We start from the raw sequence: 26,771 nt of genomic DNA on the forward strand, positions 1-26,771 counted from the left end.
TTTTAGGAGTTAATATGCTTACATATATTATATATATAAAAAAAAAAAAAAAAAAAATCTATAGTTTTTTTTTTTTTTTTTTTTTGCGAATTTTGCTCAATTTATTTTGGGCTTTATGTGATTTTGGACATTTTTACGATTTTCCTCAATGCACCAATTTTGTTGAAAACCCAAGCACATGCGGGTTCTCACGTGTGAGTGCTCAAGCAATACGTGTGAAATATTCCCTAATTTATCCATCTCATTTCAGAGGAGAGAGGTGGTGGAAAGAAAGGGCGGGAAAGAGAGCAAGGGAGACAGAAATCCGGAGGGAAATCACAGAGTCATCGAATCTCGTTTCTTCATCTTTCTCTCTCCTGTTCTTCACGCCATGGCTGAAATCGAAACCCTAGGAATCCTACAGGACGTTGAATCCCTCGTCTCCGACCAGCTTCAAGTGGTACTCTTGATCTTCCATTCATATTCTCGATTTTCCGCTCATTCTTGGTCGTTTTTCCAGGCTTATTCCCTCTGTCTCCCTGATTAGGCATTTTTAGGGCTATATAGACATACAATGCGTTGTTTCGGTTTTCCTTTGAAATATTTCTCTTTGTCGGCGCATATGGTTCATTGTGATTTGGAAGACCTAATCAATTCCAATCCGGGTATTGGTTCTGTTGCAAAATTGAAACTTGATTGGGTATAGACAGATCTGAGCTATCTCTGTGGTTTTAGGTTTACAATTGACCTCTTATTGGGGAATTTAAGTGGGCAAGAGAATACTTTGTTTTATACTGTAAGTTTGGTTGATGAAATATTACTTGTTGCATATGAAAGATTGGGTCCTACACTTATAGTCACTAAACTGCGGATGCACCATGTTTACTTATGGATAACATGACTGGAATTGCGCTCAAGTCGAGCTATGATTTTTGTTCTATAGAAATTATCCACAAATTCAGGCAACTTGTTAAGATTTAGAAGTTATCAAGACAAAGATCCACTTTATATATATATATATATATATATAGTTTGTGAAGCAGTACCTTGTTTTCGGATCAGGTTTCTTACAAATGGCTGAGTCGCAATTACTTGTTGCCATCAAATACTGCAAAGAGGTGAGCCTTTCTTTACTAAGCTTGATGGCTCCACTTTTTTTTTTTTTTAAAGCTCTGTTGCTGAAATATTTTGTTTATTGATCAAAAGTTTGCTCCAAGAATTTGTGGAAAAACACGGGAAGGAGTTGGCAGTTGTGTATGCTTTATCTGGCTGGTTGAAGAGCAGCCCTCCAAGCTATCATATAAGGCTTGTTACAGGGCCTAAGCTTAACGGTAAGCTCTCTTTCTCCTCTTCCCTGATGTACTTACTTTCCAATTTAAATACAAGGAGGTTTCCATTTGTTAATTTTTGAGAGGTGAACATGATTATTTCCAAGCCTTGATATTTATAAGCAACTCCGTGTGGCAAGGGTAAAAAGTATGTTTTTTCAGGAAACAACTCAGCGGTGAAGTTATTTAAAGTAATTGGCATCTCTGTTCTGCGTACTGTTAGGCTCTTAATATTACCGGTATAAGTGTAATTTCATTTTTTTAATTATGGATTAATTGATTTATTTCTATTTAGAGAGGGTCATTAGGGTTCATTGCAAAATTGAGTGGCTTATTTAGTTTTGTTCGCATTGGAGTAGAATCGTCTAGAGGGATAGATTGCCCTACCTCTCGAATTGTTGTCCAATTCGGTATCATCATGAAGTTCACTCGCGATAATATAATGGTATCGAATTGTGCTCTTAATTAACCTGGGTTTATCGCATACCAATCTTTAAATATTTTTCAATGCAGTAGAGAAAGGATGTAATGTTATTTTAACCAGTGTACTGGTATTTATGCAGAAGCAAAACGAGAATTTGATGGAAGCTGTTCGGTTCAGGTTTATAGTGTGCAATCATGCATCCCAAAGGATCCAGCTGTGCTTTGGAATGCTGAGTTTGTACAAGCAGAAGAGCTCTTTAAGCAGCCTTCAACGGTTGACAATTGCCTTAGAGATAACCGGTATGTGCAAATCTTAAGCCTCAATTTTCCAAGAATTCAATGTTTAAGGATATTATTGCTAGATTGTAAGTGTTTCATTTTTCTGTATTTTTTTTTTGTCCTGCAATGTTTTCTCAGGTTCTGTGGCATTACCAATTCCTTTATCAAGCGCACTGTAGAAGGATCTCTAGTGAGTGTATCAACACCCCAAATTCAAACTGGATTAAGCCTAGGTCCATCTAAATGTACTTTCAGTGGGAAAAAAACCTCCGTTCCAGAGCCTCTGCAACAGAAAGTAGAGCAGACAAGTTTGAAGGTGGTAAAAGATGTAAAAAATGAAAGTAACAGCACAGGAATTCAAGACGAGCCTAATAAACCTTCTATGAATAAAGAAAAGCCCAAGCCTCCTCTTCCGGCAAGCAAAACAAAAGTTCAAAATGGCAAAAGCTCTTCTGGGGCAGAAGGTTCATTGGCAAATCTTTGGAATCGCGCATCAGCAAAGCCCAAGGCCAGCTCTCCAGTTGAAGCTACTGCCGGTTTGTCCACAGTGACTTTCTTTTGAATATGACACTGACTGGTATTTTGGGTGTTACTTAAAAATCGTTTATCATTTGTTTTGCCTTTTAGGAGATAGTACAGAGGCTCAGATTTGTGCACGAGAAGCAGAAGATGTGGAGGGTATCAGCAGCGATGATGATGGTCAAGGTATGAACTTTAAGAGATCTTCGAACAAAGAAGGCGCCAGGAAAAGGAGGGTGGTTCTCGATTTCTCAGATGATGATGATGATGAATATGGAGATGCAGTCAGTCTATCATCCCCAGAAAGAGGGCAATTGGGTCAGTCTATGGAAGAAAGTATCGCATCTTTGGTTCCAAAGAAATCCGATTCGAAGGCGGATAGTAAGCCAGCGGAGGATAAGTCAAAGGTCGCGGAAAAGGTGGTAGAAGAAAAAAAAATTAACCAACCTACCAAGAAACATTCTTTGGCTGTAATCAATGACAAGCCTAAAGAGATTAGCACAAAAGAGAAAGCACAAAGTACCGTTCCTGAAAATGGTATGGGCAAGAAGGATAAACTTACCAAGACTCCAGATTCTCCTAAAAGGAGAAAGGTTATGAAGACACGAATCGATGAGCGTGGAAGAGAAGGTAGCTTAAGGTCAAAAGGGAAATTTTCATTAAAAAAATTATTGTTTCATTTTTTAAGTATTGTAGGGGTTTTTTTTTTTTTTTTTTTTTTGAAAGGGCAATAGTTTAGGTTTATGATATATTGATGTGGAAAATGGACCTTAGAAGTCGCTTAGGTCCCATTTGAAGTTGATACTTCAAATCATCGATATTAAAATGGTTTCCTAATTGAACTGTGTTTTTTCCGAAGTCACTGAAGTGGTTTGGGAAGGAGAGGAGACAGAAGCAAAGAAACCTAATACTGGTGCGGCTGAGAAATCTGACAATGGTGCTACAAAGAAAGCTGAGAATAGTACTGCTTCCAGAGACAATAACAGGTGAAATTAGTTCTCGGTGTCCATGATTTCATGCGCAAAGTTGTATTTTCTTTAAACTACTACCGCATGATTAATCGTGTGACATGGCTTGCTTGCTGTTCCAGTAATCCGCTACACTCTTTTTTCTTTAAATTTATAGTTTTGATAAATTCGGAAAACTAAACTGCAAAATAATCTTGGTCACTCATTCTTCATTTACAAAATGTTTCGAATCAGGAAACTGGATCATGTTTGGAAAGAGCTTTACCTTTGACAATACATACCATTTCCAACTTTACCTCTACATATATGTATTGGTTCCTCAATTTTTTCACTCGACCAATGACCGAAGTTCGATAATTTATTTTATATAATTAATTCAGGGACCCCATCACAAAGAAGTCGCCAGCGATCGGTGCATCCAATCCGACAGGCAAAGCAGGAAACAAGAAAACTGCAAACAAGGATCCCAAGCAAGGCAACATTCTTTCTTTCTTCAAGAAGGCTTAAAGAGAGCTTACACATCTCCATCTTTACTTCACCAAAGTAGGGTGTTTTTTTTTCCTTTTCTTCTCCGAGTTTCATGTCCTTGTTACATAGATTCGGCATTATTTTGTTGCGTTTGGTTAAGTTGGTTGTGTACATATGCCTTGTTCTGTTACTTTCCTGTACAATGGTTTTATTCTCTCATCAGTCCCTCAACAAACCGATTCCGCTTGATTCAGAATAGAGTTTACTCTTGGACCCACTTCTCTATCAGGAACTTGAGAATCGCAAGGAATTGTCTGGTTCAGGTAACTACACGTCATTAATGAGGCCAATTTTGGTAAACTTGAAAAAAAAAACTTTAAAATTAAATATCTGCTACAAAAGTATCATGTGACTCGGTAGGACCTTATCCCCTTTAAGAAAAATGTAGCAAAATTTGCCTCAAAAAGGTATCTTCAACATTATTGCCCTAAATGTCTCAACTACCACCTCTGCGAGTAAGTTAAAATGAGACAAATCCAAAGAGATGTAATGTAACTGTTCTCGTCCAATAAATTAAAGGATTTTTAAGCAAGTTACATTGTGGTGCAAAAGAAAGCGAAATCTATTGAAGATATGAAAGATGAGAGAGTAATATACATGATTTACATTCAATCTTTAGCACAAATAGCCGGTGTGTGTTTTCTCTCCATAACTAACTGTCCCGGATCAAGTTGGTCGGCTCGCTCAATACATACTTCGGCAGCTCATATTTAGCACCTGTGACAATTAGCTCCTTAGTAGGGAAAGTATATCGGAGGAAGAAAAACTCCAAAATAAGAAGAACGAAACAATTAAAAGACAAGTTTTCCCTTTCATTGCATACCTCTTTCATCGTAACATATTGTCAAATCAGCACTTTGGATAATGACTCCAGCGCTGTCCACAATAGCTTGAGCAAGGGACAGTTCTGCTTCAGCTGCGGCTCTCAGGGCGTCCCAGATCTCTATTGGTTGGAAAAATAAATATAGAAATCATGTTTTTGACATTTACGAAATCAATGCAAACTGAAATTAGATAAAACCACGTATAATAACAATCAAATGTTGCACCAATGAAACAATCGGCCTAGTCATGTGTGCACAGTAGAATAAAATGGTATATATATCAAACTGATAAAACCAAGATTAAAAAACAAAAATCAAAATGAAATCTAGAGGAAACATCAGGGATACACCGAGCAGATATCTCGTCAATGACTGACATCAGTCAAACATCATAAAAGCATATCTAGCTAAAGAATTTATTACCAATTCCTAGCACCTTAATCTTTGCAACGGCTATTTGTACGAGGAAATTTTGAAAATTGAAGGCAGCCTTAAATAGATGTGATCCTTCAAACTGCAACTAATCATATTCAGTATTCATGCTCAGCAAAAAAAGTGTGGTATATGGGACAGTTTTGAGCCTCAACCGAGCATAAAACTTCCTAATGATCGAGTCCGCTAATAGTCGGTCCATAAGAACGATTCTTCTCACTAGCTTGTTAACACTCGAAGCTTAAACGCCGTCTCATCGATTTACAGTTCACTGGGACGAACAGCAATGACCCACTTCAAAATCTCTTCATATTGCATCACATGATGTGGGTCCAGATTCTGTCAATGTGAAAACCCTGCACATGGCCAAAGAATTGCTTGGGCTTCTTTGAAGCCATGTACAATCATAATCGATTGTACTACCATTTACTTAATGCCTCATAACTCATAACGCAAGAGATATCAGCTATACCACATAACTCAAATACAAAAAATATCTATTTTCCAATACATGCGGGTAGAATCACTGAAGGCCCCTCAGAATCCAAAGCGGCTTCTTCATACTAATATTCCTTTGAATCTTAAGAAACTGCTTTTCTGTGTCTTCCTTTAAGTACCCTTCATCCTATTCTTCATGTTCCAATCCTCTCCACCGTAGTTCAGTTCACACAATGAACTTTCCCTTTTTCTCCGTTTTCGCTTTTGCTGACAGTAACGACCAGTTAATAGAATCTTAAACCTCGTCTGTTATGGAAATATATCAGCTCTAGGGAGCAGGAAAAACAAAAAATGGATCGTATGACCTGTAAGACAAGCCTTTTTAATGCATAGCACTGCGAAATCCACTAATTCTCCAACTAAGTAATAAAACTTAGTAATGGAGAGACCACAAGAAGATTAAAGGGGATTAAGAGTGTTTCCTATCTAAATATTAAGATCTCTCGTTGTAAAATTAGCACGCAGTACTTATCTGAGAGTTTCTGAGTGAGACAAAGCATACATGTATATCACCACTGATACAATGTTTCGCTCATCACCTCCAAGTAAAAAAAATTCTTGTCTTATCCTAGAAAATGTTGCACAATTGTGCTTTATTAAGATCGAAATCCATTTCTCCGTAATTTTTTAGCGATAATGATCGAGAAATCACTTACCTTTCGTGCCACCGTAGTGCGGAGCAGTGTCCCAAAACTCTTCCCGCAATTGCATCAGCTGTGTCTTCGTTATGGGCTGTGGATGCTTCCAAGGTTTAGGCTTCCGAATCTTTTTCACAGCCCCTATTTCAGAAGGTATATCAAATCGAGGAAAAAATAAGGTATAATTTTTATTGCGTATATGAATCTTTATCCAGACAAGAAGTAAAAATGTGTGATGGATTAAATTGAAAAGGAAAGAGATTAAAGCTGAACACAATGCATTACGAAGAAAAGAGTGACACGTGCTCTAAAATTCCCTTTTCAAAGAAACCTGAGATTTGTTGCGTTCATGATCACAACAACAGTTACTTCAGAATCTAGACCTAAAAACGTGTTATATATCTATAGCAAACAAATTTCGTGTTAGGCTCGTACGACACGTCGAAAAGACGTTTTCGAAGCGTCAAAAACAACGAGCCACGAAATCACGGGCGATCATATCGAAGAGTATGAGAAACCAAAATATCTTGATTAACTTATATCATCATCACGCTTAATTTTGATGATATAAGTCCCTGAAAAACAATTGAAAAACATAGATGCAAGCTAAATTCCAGATTTTTGAGACAAAAACATGAGATCTTATATTATCTTTCCAATCTGAATTCCATTACACTTATGAATCCTTCATCGAATCACCTTAAAACAATGTAAGCTGTTTTTACAGGCTATTCACCGCATTCATGTAAACTAATTAAATAAGTACGCAAGACAAAATAGGTAAAAATAAAAAAAATAGAATTCACTTCATCCTTTGAGGAGAAGGAAAAAAAAAAAAAAAAACTGAATTTCAGAGGTATGAGTTTTGAAGGTCCCCTGAAAAAGAGTAAACATTGCACTTTTGTTTGGCGGCTGAGAAAATACCGCCAAATCGCAAACGCTTGATCTTTGATTAAACCGAGTTTTTTTTGTCCTTTTATTCTTCTATCAATTCGATTTCCTTCGTTTTTTGAACAACCCGACAGAAGTAAAAGCTTCGACATGGATTGAATATAAAACGAGAAAAAGAAAACGAACTCACCATCTCCTTTGGCCTGTGAAGATCCAGCGCAACCCATTGAAGCTATTCTATTTTCAAATCGCAATCAGTTTCTCAAATATATTGATTAATTTACACACAGAAGTATATGAAGGCTTAACTGAGACGCAAAGTCAAAACAAAATAACAGAAAGGAAAAGTAAAGAAAAGAAAAGAAAATAAAAGAGTTTGAGATTTTTTCTAACTAATCAAAATAGATGTTCACCGGTGAGAGTTCCCACGGTTTTTCCGGTGGATTTAATATATCGGACAAGGCCCAAATGGCCTATTTATTTGGATTGTTTTTCTTATTTTTTATTTTTATTTTTGCTTTTTAATTATAATAATAATTATTATTTATATTTAATCAATCATTGCTCAATTATAAAAATAAAAATAAAAATAAAAATCTTTTTATTTATTTTATTATGAAAAACATTTTATTATTTTATTTTTAGTTAAAAGGACAGTGGAGGATAGTGAAAGTAGTGGTTGGCTGTCACGTTCCTTCTTCGTGAGGATACTTTGTGCCTTGTGGGAAGGCTTCTTTTTTTTTTTTTTTTTTGTGTGTGTATTTTTAAGTTTTAAGAATTTTAGTTAGGTGCGACGATCAGAGATTATATTTAATTTATTGGAGGAGGATGAGAATCTACGTTTTTATGCAATAAAAAAAAGTTAAGAGAATCTGCTTATGGATTTTATTTAATAACAATAGCAAGATGATATATTAAGCAAACATATTTTCTTCTATAACTAGAAACATTTGAGTATAAGATATTTTTTTTAAGGATAAATTACAATAATACCCCCTGAATTCAAGGGTCGGTAACGAACTGCCCCCTGAACTCGAAATTTCCACAACAACTGTCCTGAACTATTGTTTTGCTGCGGCGTTGCCCCTTCCGTCAAATTTATTCTAACTCTGTTAAAATTTTGGTGACGTGGATATCAAATGTGATTTAAAACATGTTTAATTATTTAGTTACCCTCAGTTATTATTATTATTATTATTATTATTATTATTATTATTATTATTATTATTATTATTATTATTATTATTATTATTATTATTATTATTATTATTATTATTATTATCCATTGCTCCTCTTTCTCGATCGTGATGACTTGGAACCCTTGCTCGAGGACAAAATCGCCGTCCAGACCCGATACTAGCAGACGAGCTTTGCGTCGCCGGAGATCGGATCGAGATCGAACCACACTCGGCGGATTTGGCCGAGCGGTTGTGACAGGGCGAGAATCTGCAGAGTCGCCGGGTTCTTCACGAAGTACTTGTCCCATATCCTCTGGACGACCCCGTCGAAGACTCCTATTATTTCGTACCCCCAAAAGCCCTTCGAGTTGAGAACAAAATTTACCTGGCAAAGAGAAATAGTTGAATTCTTGAACACATTGTCGCCGACCAAAACATACATCCAAGAACACCAACCCAATTTCAGAAACGCCAAACCATGTCCAAAAAGAATAATAAACCCCTAATTTCAAATCAAATTTTCGGCTAAAACAAGAAGAGATTTCATAAATCAAACCTAACACACGAATTCACACAAAAACGAGCCAAACCCGAAGCCAAACACCATATGACCACGAAATCAAGCAATCAGAACCAAAATCCCTAAATCAATTTTGGAAAACCGAAACCCTAGAGGATGCAATTCAATTCATTCTGCTCATAAACCACCACCATGAAGAATCAGAGGAAGAGAACGAAGGTACATGGCTTACCGCCGAAGTTTTCTGGAGAGAATCTCTTTCTTTCGGCTGACCCATGGCGCGCGCAACCACAGAGAGCGCGAGTCATCAACTCCTCGTCGGTCTCTTCTTCTTTGTCCCTCTCTCTCTCTCTCTCTCTCCGTTGCTCATTTCTCAGCGTGTCTCTTCTCCTTGTTGGACATTGTCGAACACCCGCGAAGAACCTTCGACGAAGCTCTTCTTCCTCGCGTGCGGCTCCAACGAGACCACAAGGGTTAGCTTTCACACATTTGCTCTGTTTCTTATCTCTTTTTTTTACGATCTCTCACTCACGTTTCTATCTTTCTCTCTTCTTTTCTTTTTCTCGGTCTTTCCCTCTTTCCTTCTCTTTTGTTTTCTCGGTCGATTTCCTCAAGAGCTCGGGCTGTTTTAAATCACAGTTGATATCCACTTGCCAAGCCTATGATTCCATGACATACACTTCTTCTTTTCATTCAGGAATGTCTCCCCAAAGAGGGGTGACTATGCCTTCAAGATTTCCTCAAAGAAACACGGCGGAGATTTCAAGAAACCGACCCAGCCACGGACCGGTCGAAAGATCCACAGAGAAAACGAGGCCTCGAAGCTTCCTCTCGAAGTGATCGGCGGGCACATTCTGGTTAGGCTTTCGATAAAGTCCCTGCTGAGGTGTAAGTCTGTGTCGAAGAAGTGGCGATCGCTGATCGAAGAACGCCGGTTCGTCGAGAAGCAGATGAGCCGAGCCGAACCTGGTTTGATCTCGACCCGATCTCCGACGACGCAAAGCTCGTCTGCGAGTATCGGGTCATGGCCGGCGATTTCATCCTCGAGCAAGGGTTCCTAGTCCTCATGATCGAGAAACACGAGCAATTGAGAAGAATTACGAATCGGAGCCAATTTGATATCAATTTGGGTATCTTGATGATAATAATAATAATAATAATAATAATAATAATAATAATAATAATAATAATAATAATAATAATAATAATAATAATAATAATAATAACAACTGATGGTAACTTGATAATTAAACATGTTTTAAATCACATTTGATATCCACGTCACCAAAATTTTAACAGAGTTAGAATAAATTTGACGGAAGGGGCAACGCCGCAGCAAAACAATAGTTCAGGACAGTTTTTGTGGAAATTTTGAGTTCAGGGGGCAGTTCGTTATCGACCCTTGAATTCAGGGGGTATTCTTGTAATTTATCCTTTTTTTAAAGATATTTTTCTTGCTCACTTTAACAAAGTGTTCAAAGTGTTCAAGGAATTTTCATTCGGGGAAAAACAAATTAACATAAATAAAATATGATATGAAGAATTTGTTACGACGGCTCATTTTCTTAGTTCTTACTTCTTTTAAAAAATTCAGGTAAAGTTTTATTTTATGAAAACAAAAACAGTCCATCAGATCCGTAGTAAAAATTGAATTTAAAAGACATGAGTTTTTATGTGATACCTATCATAATTTAGTTGGTGATTTTACATTACCTCTAAAGTGGAGATTGTGAGTTCAATTTTCTCCGGCAACATAGATGTCTTTAAAAAAATATGAGTTTAAATTTATTATTTAATAATTAATTTAATGCAAGCCTGATGATCTATTTTTTAATAAAATAAAATTTAAAAAATGAATCTAAGGATAGTCTTGTTTTAGTACAGACAGAATAATATCATTTCAATAACGAAAAAAAAAACGGATGCCTTACACGTTTGACTTAAGACATATATATGCTGATATAGAAATCGTAATTGGATTGCGAAATCTGAACAGAAAAAAAAAAGATCTTATCCAAGAAAGAAAGAACATAAAATATCTTTGATAATATTGAGATAAATAAAATTCTTTCATATCCAACTGCATAACCCTAAAAACTTAATTTCAAGTAATGAGGTCAAGATTCTCGTGATAGTTTCAAATGCAATCAAAACCACACCAAGATTAGCATGACCATCAATATATCTTTCCAGTCACTTTGTTCGCCCCCCAAAAAAAAAAAAAAAAAATTATATATCGCAACCCTTTAAGTGATGACATGATTTTGACCCATCAACTCAATTTTATACAACACAACACGAGGCCTTCCTTTGGGTATTTCTTCGTGTTTCCAATAATCATGAAAATGACTTGTTTTGAGAAGCTCATCTATATCACTATAATAAGCATCTACTCCTCAGCTCATCCACTTAGAAACAGAATAGTGATTTTCTCTATTGCTTTGGTATAAATGAGATTTCATGCTGAATAACAATAACCAATGAAAATACATGGAATCGTCCTCGTGAATCTAGAGACTGATTTACTACAAAGTCAAAGTTTCTCAACTGCTAAAAATGATCAATAATCACTTGTACAGAAAAGTCCTCTTTAGTAGTTGATGCTGACAAAACAAACTCACTATTTTCATCTTTCTTTTCTGTTTCAATCCCAAAAAAAAAACAGGCTCCAAGGCAGTCACGATAACCGGACATTCTAATATTTAAAATCGGAAGGAATCATCGGGCCCGTACCTGCTGTTCCTCATGTTGTAGTGATCGAATTTCGGGTTGTCGTAATCCACGGGCTTGGGCTCGACAGGCTTGGTCTTGGGCTTGGGCTTCTGCTCCGACGCGAAACCCACCTCGCCGCTCTTCTCTCGCTGCCGGTGCCTCGTCCTCTCCTTCTGGCTCTTCGACCTTCCAGCCGGAGGAGGGGCTTCGCCGCCGGCCCCGTAGAACTCGGCGTAGTCATGTCTTTTCGAAGGCCGCTCTTTGAAACTGCTCGATTTCATCTTCGCGGGCTTCGAGTTTTCCGAATACTTCTCGCTCAGATTGGGCCCGTGGACGTGGCGAGCCTCGGAGACCGGAGGTGGGTTTGCGACGTGCCTCTGGACCGAGGTGGGCCCCGCTGGCCGGTCGTCTTCGGGCATCCTGAGAGAGTCTTTCAACGGAGTGAGGCCTTTCTTGGGGCCGAGTCGGGACGGAACGAAGTAGAGGAACACGCCGCCCAGAGCTTCGGCTCCGATCTTCGATAGGTCGATGACGAGCTGTCCGAAAGATGGCCATCCCGGTTCCTCTTTTGTGGGGTCCGCAAACCAGGTTGTCTGTTTCCTTTTAGATTCGTGTTCCGATGGCTGCCATAACATCAATGCATCGAATCAATTTAGAGTGGAAGTTTCTGGATCATTTCAAGCCCTATAACATGCATGGATTATAAAAATAACATATGGCCCCCCCATGAACTAGTTTTTGGAGAAAAATGGTCTAGACGCTACTAATATTGTAGCATTTTAGTACTCTTCGTGTAAGAAGGTAATACTTATTTGATGAAATTCACACCTAAATGAGCTCTAACATATTTTCAAACACAAATTAACTTGTTTATAATCTTTAAAAGTATCATTAAAAAAAATAACTGATTCTAATTATCCTATTTTCGTTAAAATAAAATTATGCAATGTTGTTTAGAGTTACAATATAATCTAATTTGTTTCTGTTATAATATTAGCTTATTTTAATTTGTAAATATGTTTTTCAGTTTTTTAGCAGTTGAATTTCATAGAAAAATAAATAAATCATGTTTTTTTTAAAGAAACAAAAGTATTTTATTAATACTAACAAAGCCGGGGGACGAGGATAGAAAGTAAATCATGCGAAAAGGACTCGCATACCAGTTTAGATAAACTTGCAAAAAAACCATTATTTACAATCACAATGTCGTTTTGGTTATGAAGTTGTAAAAGGCGTACCAATTTTGGAGAGGAAGGTCCGAATCCCTGCTGAAGCATGCACGTGGCATAACCAATCACAACAGCACCAAGAACCATGAGCACATCTGAGAATAGATTCCATATTTTTCAATTAATTCTCAACTTGCATCATAATTTATTCATCATAGCCGAAACAATGTTCCAATGTAATCGAAGGGTGTTATAAAGTTCCAAGAAAACAAAGAGCTGTCCCTCTAAAGATCTTCAAGTGGAATTGCATCTCTAATGAGTTGTATATCAAGTTTATGACAAGCCAAATTTTCGATGTATTTTAAGAATGACAATGCTTTCTAAGCCCACTTAAACACTACTAAATTAGCAAAATAAAAACGAGATTCACCGGGAAAACTAGATTCGAAAGATGAGGAAAAGATAGATAATCCGAACCTATGGGAGAAATCGAACTGTACTGATAGTTGCAATCCTCTACACCGAGGGGAATCTGTCTCAGAGCCGCGTTGCCTCTGTCGATGACCAACAAGGAACAAGTCGGGCGGACATAGACCACATCGAAATCATTGGAGAATTTGGCGTCCTCGCTAGGCCCGTCTGTGTAACCTGCCACATTTGATTTTCCCCCGGCGATGGTCGTGACACCTGTACGAGTTTACGTTATAACTGGATGCCAATAAAACAGTAAATATACTATAAAAAAAGAAAAAGAAAAAAAGAATACGCAGAAAACCCAAGATCAGAAAAAACTACCGGTAGTGGGGTGAAATCCACTAAAAATAAAAAAAAAATGAGAAAGTGTCCAAAACCCAAGACGTAAATCCGATCCCTCAACCCACAACTACATCCCTACGATTACAAGTTTTTTAAGCCTATTCAGGGCATACACAACAGTTTCCGACCACATTTATAGCAGTAGCAGAGAAGAAAGTTCTACTATTTTAAGCAATTGAATATCTAATCATTACAGCTTAGTTGAACTGGATCCCATTATTGAAATTTGAAACCCATTTATAGCACACATTTTTCATCAAAACTTCAGAAGAGAGACATGTATTATTAATACCAGAATCGCTGATCTTTCGGATAGCAAGATTCAAGGTATCAGCTACGTAAACGTTCCCTTGATCATCCATGGTGACTCCTTTGGGATGATTGAAACGTGCTTCGCTCGGCTTTCCATCGACGTGGCCGGTGTAGCCTTGAAACGATCCGGCAATTAATCTTGCCCTACTATCTGCAACATAATTAAACCAGAAGAACCCAAATATATATATATATATATATATATATATATATATATATATATATTTTAATTCATTCACTGTTCACACATCCTCAAACAACGAAAACAGAAAAAAGAAAAAAAAAATTATAATTACATTGGGACAGTGGTGGTGTGACTCGGACAACTTTGCTATTAATCGAATCAACAGCAAAGAGTTCTCCGTCCTCGGAAACACCGATTTTGTAAGGGACGACTCCGATATCATTCCCTTCCACAACAGTCTCAACTAAGTACCCATTCTCAAACTGAACAACATTTCCATCTGCAAAAACAACGTACATAACGTGTGATAAAATGACCATGAATCTACTGAACTAAATAAAAAATCTTATAGAGAGCTATTTCACAGAACCTGTTTGAGGTGCTTTAGAGGATGAGTATGACCTTGTCCATTTGAGCAGAGACGACAAGTGCTTTATCAATGGTCCTAAATCACAATAACGATCCGATATCCCGAATAAAAAATCGATCACATGAACCAATTATAGCAATATATAAAAGTAGCAACAGAGAATTTTAAGCGGGATTGACTTCAATGGCTCACGAAATCTCAAGAAACCGAGTACGAATAACGAAAAAAGGGATAAAAAAAAAAAAGAACCCCAAATCAAGAGTTATATTACCTGCAGGAGCGGCTTGAGCTTGAAAATGGAAGGAGTAAGTAATAAAAAGTGCTACGAGAGTGAGAAGGAAAAATGAATTTCTTCTCATGGCTCTCTGAACTCCGAACGAACCCCGAATAGAGGGGAATAAGATCACTGAGATGTGAATTCGTTCAAGCTAAGTAGTGTCAGAGAAATCATGAATGGTTATGGGGGTTTTGGCAGAGAATAAACACGTTCAGTGTCTGGGACTGAGTATCCACAATCAACTTGGGTTTGTATTTTGTTCTTGTTCTTCAGTAGTTGGAGACAGAGAGAGAGAGAGCTTCGTTAACTGTGACAGTGAGAAGAGAGCTAATTCTTTTTTCTTAATTAATTTTTTTCTCTATTAACTTTCTCGCTTCTTTTCCATTTTTCTCTTTCTCTTCGCCTTTTTTTCCAACTTTTTTAAGACAAGAAAAGTACCACCATATCTCTTCGCTCCCCATTGTGTTATGGAAATATGTAAGTGAATAATTACTTCTCATTTTCACCGTTTTACCCCATCTCTCTCTCTCTCTCTCTCTCTCTCTCTCTCTCTCTCTCTCTCTCTCTCATAGTAAATGGGAAACATGTAATAAAATAGTCATGATTTATTTAAAAAAATTGATTTTTTTAGCACGTGTCTAAAAAGTAAAAGATTATTCCCAAAATATGACATTCTCGTTATTTTTAAACCGAAATCGAATATATCGGGATTATTCCCAAAATATGATATCCTCACTATTTTTTAATCGAAATTCAATATGTCAAAATTGATAAAAAAAAATATGAGTTCTTTATATTTGTTGGTACAAAAATACTTTCAATGAAATATATATATATATATATATATATATTTTTTTTTATATATATAGTTTTTTATTACTTAACATATTGCATTTGTATATTTGTGACTCATTTACTTAACATATTAGTTTGTGATGTTTACATATGTTATAAAAAAATTGTTTATTGTTTTGGGCTTTGATTAATTTTGTTTAGTGTTTACAATTTCATATAGAAGGAAAATAATCTCAATTAAATGTTTATAATTAACAAAACAATTGTTATTTATAAGTATCGTATTTTAAAAATAATATTATGTAATGTTCTGTGCCTATCCATACTGCCAAATGATGTTTTCATGTAAAGATGCATGTGCGGTCTTTATTTATAGGCTGCTAATTGGTGTTGATTTTTGCATCAAGCAGATTGTGGGTTATGTACCGATATTTTTTGGTATTTTACTTAGGGGCGGCAATTTGATCCGAACACGAAACACGAAACACGAAACGGTTACGACACGATTTAAAGCGGATTTGGATCTCAATAAATGGGTCGGTTATTAATTGGATCGAACACGCTAACACGATTAAATAATGGTTCAAAACGACACGATTACGGTAACACGATAAAAAGCCGATTAACACGATTATTAAATGATCGACACGAAACACGATTACGACCCGCACGAATATGATCCAATTAACACGATTACGAGTAATAACACGATTACGATCCATTTAAACACGATTAATATTATATATGCAAAATTATAAATATAAACATAAAATTATAATTATAAACATAAAATTGATATTAGAAAACATGATGTAATAAATAAAGTATATTCATATAAATATCAATTCAGGTATGATAACATATAGTCAATAGTATACCAATTGACTTAACGGGAGCAATAAGAATCCCAATTCATTTCGAACAATCACAATTACTTTAGTCTCATAATAACGTATCATATTCAATTTTGTTTTATTTCAATTCATATCGAACAATTTTCATTCACAATCATAATAACTATCATCTCATAATAACGTATCATATTCAATTTTATTGGATTTCAATTAAATTCATATTGAAAAATCACAATTTGAAATTGACAGTCACAATAAATGTAGTCTCATAATACCGTATCACATTCAATTTTATTTTATTTCAATTCAATGCAATTCATATTGAACAATTACAATTTACAATCACAATAACTAGCATCTCATAATAACGTATCATATTCAATTTTATGTGATTTTAATTCAATTCAATTCACAATCACAATAACTATCATCTCATAATAACGAATCATATTCAATTTTGTTTGATTTCCATTCAATTAAATTCATATTGAAAAATCATAATTTATAATTGACAGTCACAATAACTATAGTCTCATTATAACGTATCATATTCAGTTTCTTTAAATCGTATGAGTATTGGTTAGAGAGTCACTCGTAGTATATTTGTTGAATATGTGAATGTGAATTTGGGTATTGATTATGTACTTGTTGAACTTTTGATTTTCGGTATTGTTGAACTTCTGGTCTTGGGCATTGTTGAACTTCTGATTTTGACTTGAGTTTAAAGTGTGTTTGTTTTAGGTGTAAGTGTTTTTATTTTTATTTTTTTACAGGCAATAAATGGATTGTGATTCTAAGTCAGTTGAACAAACAGTGTCGATGTATCGGAAGTTAGTACAAAAAGAAAGAGGACAATTCTGATCGTATGACTATTATGTTTTTTATAATTATATCGCAACTAATTGAGTCCGAATGTCTAAACACGGTTAAAACACGGTTAAATACCCATTTAATACGACTATCAAACGGTTTAATTTAAACGGTTATGGATCTGTAAAAAAAATAAATGGTCGGATTTGGATCTAGATTTCAAACACGATTAATAAATGATCGGATTTGGTTCTAGCAATTATTTATACAAACACGATTAACACGACACGAACACGAAATTGTCATCCCTAATTTTACTTGTGTAATTACTTCAAAATGGACAAAATTATTTAAATTTTTTACGTTTGAAATCATTTATGTATGCCTCACAAGCTAAATATATATAAAAAATACTTTTGGGATTGTACCATATCAACTTGCCTCTATCGTCCATGAAAATTCTGAAAATAACTCATTTTTTTAAGGAAAAGACGAAGACTTGAAGCAGGGACGGAGCCAGAGAATTCGACAAGGGGGGCTAATAATATAATGTTTCAAAATAACTTTCATATAATAAAAATAAATATTACAATTTTCCTCGACGAGTTTTCATTTTTTGGAAGTGTTGCATAATAACTTCATTGCCAAGACTATCAAATATTTTTTTTTTCAATGTATACAACTAAGACATCATTCAACAACTCGTCTCCCATTCTGTTGCGTAGCCTATTCTTCACAAAATGCATCGCAGAAAATGTTCTTTCAACTCCGGCAGTAGCCACGAGCAAAATCAAGGCTAATGTCAAAAGTCGGTAAACCAAAGGATAGACTTTATCTTTTTGCGTCTGAACCATTTTGTGAGTAAGTTCACCAATGCCTTTTAATCCTATGAACTCAACATTGGAACTACATTTAAAATGTAAGTCTCAAGTTGATCCTCGAGTCTCGTAAGCTCCGAAGAAGAAAAATCACATGGATAGAACTTGGCATATTGGATGAGCTTTCCATGATTATAAGCCGAAAATGAATCCTTTGGACTCAAGCATGCTAGACAAAGAATCAACTCAGTGTTCACCTCAATAAAGCGGTCATTCAATTCTTGGAGTTGCATATCAATGATCGCATAGAATAACTCCACTTGAAAGTGATACAAATTTGTGGTTTTTTTAGCTTTACGTCGCGATCGGCCTCGAGCTATGAATGACTCCTCCATTATTGGAACACATATGTCGTGTTTTCCATAAAAAAAATGGAAACTTGATCGAAAAGAGAAGCCCATCCATTGTCCCTCATGTTTTGTAGTCGTTGCTTGCAAATTTTCACCAAGCTCATGGCGTTTACAATATCTTGATCTTTCCTTTGGAGTGCTTTCGACAACTCATTTGTAGCCCCGAGCAAGCTTCTCATTAGAAATAAGTTGAACACAAATTCAAATGACAGCATCACATCTAATAAGTTGCCCGCTTCTAATCTTTGTTCCGAGCTTGTACCATCGTTTGTCATAATTTCAAGAACCTCGGTTATAGATGAAAACAAGGTGATGAAGCTAACTAATGTACCGTAATGTGATCCCCATCGAGTATCACCAGGGCGCTTGAGAGAAGTTTCTTGATTAAGACCTCGACCACTTGAGATCTCACCATCCTTGATTTCTTCAATAATTATCGATCTTTGTTTTTCTCGAAGAATATCGCAATGCTTTGACGAAGATCCGACAACATTTACTATGCTTGTGACCGATATGAAGAATGAAGTCACTTGATCATGTTTCTTTGCATGAGCAACAAGCGCGAGTTGTAATTGATGAGCGAAACAATTAACATAAAAAGCACTTTGATTTTCTTTCAAAATAAGTGCCTTTAGACCATTGAATTCTCCTTGCATATTACTTGCTCCATCATAGCCTTGTCCTCGTAATCTCGACACACTCAATCCGTATCTACTAAATAACTTGTCAATCGTGGCCTTTCAGTGACAAAGCGGTAGTATTAGCGACGTGCTCAATCCTGACAAAACGTTCAATGACTTGTCCATCCTTGTTCACATAACGCAATATGACCGCCATCTGCTCTTTCATTGAGATATCACGCGACTCGTCAACCAATATCAAGAACAATGAACTACCAAGGTTCTGCATAATGACCTTTATTGTTTGAGCCGCTGCAGAACTTATAACATCTCTTTGGATTTCAGGTGATATAAGTTTTAGATTATCAGGAGCCTTATCAAATACAACGGATTTTATGTCGGAATTATGATTGGAAATAAACTGTAGAAGCTCAATAAAATTACCTCAATTGTTTGAATATTCAGATTCTTCATCACCGCGAAGGGGAAGCCCTTGTCTTAACAAAAATCGAACACAATCAACCGAAGCTTCCAATCTCCGTCGATATTCATTGTGAATACTTTCAGTTTGCCTAGCAAAAATTCCTTCGAGATGTTGTTTTTCATTCTTCAAGGCTTCATACTTTGTCCATGCTTGATTGTGAGAACTTAAGGGGCCTCCAACGTGTTCTTGAATTTTTTTTTTTTTTTTTTTTTTGTAATTTTGAAACCCTTTTCCAACAAATGCATCACCACCCGCTTGGCCTCCGACATTTGGCTTGAATAAGTAGCAACAAAGACAAAATATAGCATTTTTATCTTTACTATATTCTATCCAATTAGAATATTCATCAAACCATGCCACATTGAACCGTCTTGACTGTTTCCCAAAATTCATCAAAGGAAATGAATGGTCTCGAGGCTGACAAGGGCCTAATTGAGTGTATGCTCATCGAACTTGATCACATATATTAGGATGATACTCAGAAATCGGAGTCCGCAATCCAGGATCAGTTTGCAATTCGGCCGGATTGAATCCACTTTGCTAGATTTATTCTATGTGCCATTTTTCTCAATAAGCATAAAAGAGTTTTCCGCCTTTCGCTTGAAATACCTCAACAAAGTAGTCTTAACTGCTAATACAAAAAATAATACAGCTTATCTCAGTAACACAAGCATTAATTAAAAAAAAAACACAACAGCAGCATGAGTGAACTTAGTTACTCTTACTAAACATAGCTTTAAAATTGAAAAAAAAAGCGTTAACTTGAGCCATGAATTTGGTCTAGAGCTTTAAATCAATACACAAAAAATTCAAAGTCATATAAATATGGTCTGGACTCCAGACTCTGTAGCCATGAATTTGGTAGCAAGGGTAATACATCATCCAAACAAGTATAAAGAGACAAAAAAAATATAACAATAATCAATACCCGTTTGTTACTCTTAATGAAAACAATTAAAGCTGGCCATATCGAACCCGGGAAATGGGATCCCCTGGTCCCGTCCCATATTTTGCGGGAAATGGGACTCCCGGAACCGTAAAAAATGGTATCGGGATTTCCCGGAACCATTTTCATTCCCGGTACCATATTTCGCGGTTCCGGGATTCCCATATTTCCCATATTTATTTTTTTCATTTTATTTTAATCATAAATACATTTAAAAATAAATAAAAATTCATATATTTTCAATTAAAAAAATACAATTTTAAAAATATGGTACTAAATGATGCTAAACGAGGATACCAGTTCCATCTCATTTCCCGGATGGTTCCGGGACAAAAGTCCCGGTACAACATTTCCTAATACGGTTTTTTCCCATTTCCCATATGGTACAAAAAATACGGGAAACGGCGTCCCGCGGGATCCCATATGATCACCTTTAAAAACAACACACAATGACACAAACATACAATAAAATAACTAATACCTTTATCTCCATCAGTTTTTTGTTGGCTAGCGTCCATTTTTTCAATTCTCGGAGACAGTAATTTTTCCTTTGAAACCGTGCACACAAAGAGAGAGAAGAGAATATTAAAAGAGGAGAGCATCAAATAATTATCTAAATACGTAGACCTGTTGTTATTGGGCTGAAATATTTTATATTCCAAATAATAGTAAAGCCCATAAAACAATTAAAAAAAATTTAAGCCCAAAATCAGATTGAGGAGGGGCTTAAGCCCCTGGTGGGCCTAAGGCAGCTCGTCAATGACTTGAAGTAAAGACATAATAATATATGCACATGGGGAACAATATATTTTAAGAAGAATAATGAGAAATTATTAGGGACAAATGGCACAAAAATTCTAACAATTAGTATGAACTTATTGTATTTGGGTCTTTGTTTTGTAAAATATTGAAAATAAAAAAATATATATATCTAGAAAATAGCTTGAGGGGGAGCTAAATTATAAATATGTATATAGATATGATGATATGATTGAAGATATAAAAATTTAAGTAAAAATTAGACAATATGATCGTTTTAAACTTTCTCTAAAAAAATAATAGAAATTTTAATTTATTAAGCAAAATGATAAGAGTTTTTTTAGTTTTTCTAAGAGCAAAATAGCAAAAAATTTAACTATTAGGAAAAATTGCAAACATTTTTATATTATTTTTATACGAATTTTATTAACAAATCCCCAATAGCTCAAGTGTTCTTTGTCTCTCAGGAACACACAAGCATAGTTGGAGCGTCCTCACAGCTACAACATCGTCGTAGCTGGAGCGAAGACTAAACACATAGCTTGGAGCGAAGAATGAGCTCATAGCTTGGAGCGAACTCGCAAACTAACCTACAATTCCTTTACGTGGAGTTTGGATTGGAGATTCTCATACCAATTTGGACCTTAGTGAGATTACGAGGTCCGGCACTGGATCAAAACATTTTGATTTTTAGTGCTGATACATTTTAAAGCATTAACAACACATACTAAAGCATAACATGAATTAATGTCAAGTTATATATATATAAATTTCGATGTATATAATGAAATCCTAAAGCTAATTCTTAGTTATTAATATAAATATCAGAGTTACTGTACTAAAAAGAGCTAGCATAAAAACATAATGCTTATTATCATCTGGTGAAAGATAACACACACGGAAGTGAAAGATAATAGCCGTAGCAAAAAAAAAAATAGTATAAGCATCATATATATAACATAGATAATAAACACCACTTCTTCCCTAATTTTCATCCTCAGGCCGCCACGTGGCATCGCCAGGCGGCAACACGTGGTTGCCTTAATTTTTTTTCTTTTTTTCTCCTTTAATTTTTTTTTCATCGATATATTTTGTAATTTTTTTATGTATATTGTTTTTTTTTTCTCCCTCTCTCATCAATATATTTTGTATTTTTTTTATGTATTTTATAATCATAATTACTAATACTATATTATACTATATCAATAACATACATTATTTTGAGTGTATGTGATTATATATATATATATATATATATATATATATATATATATATATCTTTAAATAGTTTTATATTTTCTTTATTAAATTCTTTTTCTTTTTCTCTTTGATATTTATTTTCCCTCACCTTATATGTGTCTCCATATATCATTGAAAGCGAACGCAAGTTTTATTTACCCATGAAAGTCTAACCAATGTACAAAGTTTTATCGAATTTATTACTATTTTTTTAAAGTTCTAAATGTTTTATTTAATTAATTGTATGGGCTGGGCCCTAAGATTTTTATTTAAAACATTGGAAAATATATGATTATGATATCGATTTATTTTTCAATGGGACATATGAATGGACCGTTACTTAATTAACTTATTTTTCGATAAAACTAGAAAAATCAAATAATTTGATATTGTTTTATTTTTCTAAGGGACATATGAATGGGCCCAATTGAATCCATGGGCCAATATGATTGGGTGCATCTTTTTTATTTTTTATTTTATAGAGTCAAATAGGATACGATCAAACCGAATCAAACCATGCTTGCTATGCTTGTTTATTTATTGCTTCATGCCATGCTTGATATAACTTGGAACTTGCTTTGTGGGTTATCATGGGCTTTCATTCATTTGAAATTGTCTAATATGATTAGGATAGTTAATTAATGAATGAGTTGAACGGATCGGAAATCTTTGTCACCAAGCCGATATAGAGGCTAAGCTGGGGGGTTAATAAAAGACAATGTCTTCCCTCACAACAAGAAATTTTTCCGTGATAGATTACCATTAGGATAATCAAGACTAGATGTCACAAAATTCATAATAACTAAGCTATATCGAAACTTATGTTTTTAAGGGTAGCTTAGAAACATTCGAGTTTTTAATACGATTTAGTTAACTCGAGTGGATCACCTAGATTAAAGTTAATGCTAGGAAAATTAAAATACTGATAGTATATTGAGTCATAGGCCTCCAACATTAACACAACATCGTGAGGGTGGTCTTGCTCGCCTCGTGACCGACGGTCTTTTAGACATGGTGGTCCATTCCCTTTGGAATGTGTAAGCGCATGCAAATACCAAGGTTGTGTTTCTGACGATAGGTAGAGAAGTGGATCTTGTGCTTGACCTAGGCTTCCCTAGCACGCATGGGCTAAGCTTTGTCTATTGAAATGTTGGGTTGACTCATGTATGAAATGACCGGTGGTTGTTTCATATGGTCAAAGATTCTTATAAACTGGTAGTTAATGAGCATAGTTATGAATGTACATGAACTCACTACTAAAAAAATGGCCATTGGTGACTGTCCATAATAGTCGTAAAATACATATTACGACTGTTGCTTTGCAGTCTTAGAAGCCACAGTCATTAAAAATTTGTGACAGTCATATAATCAATCACTCAAGAGTCATATAATCTTATATTTGATAGTCATAAAATGTTTATTCATGACTGTCGGATTTTTATGACTGTGCACAACAGTCATAAAATCTACTTTTTAACAGTCGTACTGTGACTGCTCATTAATCTGAGATGGTTCTCATGTTTACTAGGTGCACTCCGTTACGTCACCTTAGTGAAACATTCTGTGGCTATTGGTGAATTACCATGGAATATAAAAACTGTGTTCTTTTATTCTAGTGTTTTATCCCGTGCTTATGAATTAAGTTTTTATTTTCCTAAATTAATATTGATAGTTATTTCTTTTCATGTTGCTAATAATTGCTGTTATAAATTGTAGTAATCATGTCGAACCCTATTATGGCCTTGTTGTCGAAAGACATTCTCACTGGTGATAACTTCCCATGTCGAACCTTAACATCGTGCTGGTGAGTGAAAGCATACGCTTTATCCTCACTGAAGAGAGACCTCCCCTTCCTGCTCCTAATGCCTCCAAGAACTTAAGGAAGGATTATGACAAGTGGGTCATGGCTAACAACAAAGATATGGCCTACATGCTCGCGAGCATATCTAATGCGTTGCGAACAAAAATAGAAGGGAAGGAGACTGTTGTGGTAAACCTTGACTCGCTGCAAGAAATGTTTGGGATGCAAAGCGAGTAAGCCCGCATAGAGTTCACCTGTAAGTGCACTAGCACTAGGATGACTGTGGGAACCCCGGTGAGGTATCATGTAATGAAAATAACTAACTACTTCACCGAAGTTGAACTCCATGGAGCACAGATGGATGAGGTCACTAAGGTGGGAATAATCATAAATTCCATTTCGAGTGACTTCATACAGTTCACATCCAACTATATCATGAATAAGTTGAGTTATTGAGTGTCTCAGTCGTTGAATGAATTAGAGACTTTTGAGTCTATCACTCGACATGGGAAGAACAAAGGATCGGTAAATTATGCTGACAAAAGTTCTCATCAGAAAACCAAGAAGAAGTGGACTTCTGGTGTGGTCATCTAAAGCACGACCTAGTACTTCAAAGGGGAAAGCTCCCGCTAAGAGGGAAAGGAAAAACTTCAAGAGGGGTGGAAAAGGAAAAGATAAGAAGCAAGAAAACGCTGGTAAATGTCACCACTGCAATACTGAAGGCCATTGGCGAAGGCACTGTCCTTTGTATTTGGTCGAGCTTGAGAAAAACAAGAAGAATGCTGGTATGGTACCTTAAAATTCATGATTAAATATATCCTAAAAATATTTTTGAGGATAATTATTCATGAGCATACTTCTTCTCTTGTTGCAGAGTAGATATGATGGAACACGCAAGTGTTGATGAGCTTGCTGAACAATGTTGGATTCAAGCCCGAGTTGTAGAGAAGCCGATGCTCCGTCTTGATCTAATTCTGTGCTAGTTTTATTTTTGGATTGATACTTTGAGCATGTTGATGTGTCTTTATCATCCGAGGTTTTCTGAACTGTACTCTTCGTGGCTATTTCAGATAGGATGAATCTCTTGTTTTCCCTTATACAATACATTATGTTTTATATTCTTTTTTGGACACATGGTCGTGTCATATGAATATTTTTCCCTCTATGATTCCTGTAATGCATTTGAAGTTTTTATGATAATGTTTATGCATAAATGCATTGTGATTAATAATGTGGATGTTATAGAGTGTGAATGACTTAGTGTTCCATTCATACACTATAAGTGAGCATTGTGATGTTCTATTAGTTATATCTATGTTAGAAATTTAATTAGCATTTGATTGCTTTATTTCTTATAATTGAATATGTTTATATGTTTAAGAACTCTTTAGAGCTCCGAGAGCGTCTAAAGAAAAATTACCTTGTCTCGACAATGAGTTGTGCGAATAAGAGGTAACAAGGAAACATAACGCAAAGATAGTGTTGATGATAATGAATTAGTGGGAGCATCTTTAATTGGAACCTAGCTACTCTAGCTAGTTCACTAAATAAGTGGGAGCTTTCTTAATAAGAACCTAACTACTCTAGTTCAATAATATGTGGGAGCATCCTTAAAAGGACCTTAGCCACTATGTTTTAAATTATTAAGTGGAAGCATCCTTAATTGGATCCTAGTCACTGTTGTTCGTCAATTATGTGGGAGGTTCCAAATCTAGCCACTTGTTGTTCAATGCAAGCAACATCGTTCACATGTTCCAGCTTATCATTAATGATGACATTTTGCTATCATTAAATAATTTGAGTGGAAGGATAATTAAAATTACCTTACCACATGGTTCAATAAATAGAAAAAATGATACTTTCCTTATGAGCATGGTTAATGAAATAGTGGAAGCATCCTTGCAAGGATCCTCGCCACCTCAATACCATCAATAATATCTTTCACTCAATAAAGATTTGATCATGAAGATCATAATAACTTAAAAGATGTCATAAACCCAATTTAGTAGATCTGCCAGTTAAGTCTTCGACTTAATAGATTAAAAGGGATGTATAAATGGTTAATGAATGCATTCAAGCTTAAATAAGCTTATTGGTACAAAAAGGGTTTGAGCCCTTGATTAGAGACATTGGCAACGATAATGCTCTTCTGATACCACGAACCAATTCATTGGGTCTTCCATTTGAAAGTTGAAATGTCCTTGTGGATAAAATTTTGAAAAACTTATGACATTGATCTAAGTAGTGTAGCTACTAAAACCTTCACAAAGGTTGATCCAATAATGAAATAAACTAAGTACGATTGTACTTAAGAATTTATTGAATGAAACCAATATTACGAGAATGATCGATATATGTAACTCCTTAAACACGTGTCAACTATTGACTCG

The 26,771-nt window shown here is 35.4% G+C and overlaps 4 protein-coding genes and 1 pseudogene across 4 annotated transcripts; 2 read left to right on the plus strand and 3 right to left on the minus strand.

Moving 5' to 3' along the window:
• The first annotated feature begins 254 nt into the window (after nt 1-254).
• On the plus strand, nt 255-4,186 carry POLD3 (DNA-directed DNA polymerase). Its single transcript, XM_089611825.1, has 8 exons — nt 255-439; nt 1,042-1,097; nt 1,186-1,310; nt 1,871-2,030; nt 2,148-2,545; nt 2,637-3,158; nt 3,388-3,514; nt 3,877-4,186. Exons 1-8 carry the CDS (start codon nt 371-373, stop codon nt 4,001-4,003), a joined length of 1,584 nt encoding a protein of 527 aa, XP_089467951.1. The 5' UTR covers nt 255-370; the 3' UTR covers nt 4,004-4,186.
• Nucleotides 4,187-4,388: 202 nt separating this feature from the next.
• On the minus strand, nt 4,389-7,767 carry LOC149401236 (Ubiquitin domain-containing protein). The gene is made up of 4 exons (XM_089611826.1): nt 7,498-7,767; nt 6,435-6,557; nt 4,848-4,967; nt 4,389-4,741 (listed from the first exon to the last, which is right to left on the minus strand). The coding sequence occupies exons 1-4, from the start codon at nt 7,532-7,534 to the stop codon at nt 4,677-4,679; spliced, it is 345 nt and encodes a 114-aa protein (XP_089467952.1). The 5' UTR covers nt 7,535-7,767; the 3' UTR covers nt 4,389-4,676.
• Nucleotides 7,768-11,414: 3,647 nt separating this feature from the next.
• LOC149401237 (NHL domain-containing protein) lies at nt 11,415-15,273 on the minus strand. The gene is made up of 7 exons (XM_089613065.1): nt 14,840-15,273; nt 14,569-14,643; nt 14,311-14,478; nt 13,995-14,165; nt 13,364-13,573; nt 12,956-13,041; nt 11,415-12,340 (listed from the first exon to the last, which is right to left on the minus strand). Exons 1-7 carry the CDS (start codon nt 14,925-14,927, stop codon nt 11,708-11,710), a joined length of 1,431 nt encoding a protein of 476 aa, XP_089469191.1. The 5' UTR covers nt 14,928-15,273; the 3' UTR covers nt 11,415-11,707.
• Nucleotides 15,274-17,890: 2,617 nt separating this feature from the next.
• On the minus strand, nt 17,891-19,369 carry LOC149401238 (uncharacterized; annotated as a pseudogene).
• A 4,991-nt stretch (nt 19,370-24,360) lies between these two features.
• Nucleotides 24,361-25,364, plus strand: LOC149401239 (uncharacterized). The gene is made up of 2 exons (XM_089610632.1): nt 24,361-24,614; nt 25,256-25,364. Exons 1-2 carry the CDS (start codon nt 24,361-24,363, stop codon nt 25,362-25,364), a joined length of 363 nt encoding a protein of 120 aa, XP_089466758.1.
• Nucleotides 25,365-26,771: the final 1,407 nt, after the last annotated feature.

The sequence above is a fragment of the Urtica dioica genome, chromosome 4 (assembly GCF_054948205.1).
Source record: "Urtica dioica subsp. dioica isolate 48M chromosome 4, U.dioica_male_clone48M_v1_H2, whole genome shotgun sequence".
NCBI classification, from domain to species: domain Eukaryota; kingdom Viridiplantae; phylum Streptophyta; class Magnoliopsida; order Rosales; family Urticaceae; genus Urtica; species Urtica dioica.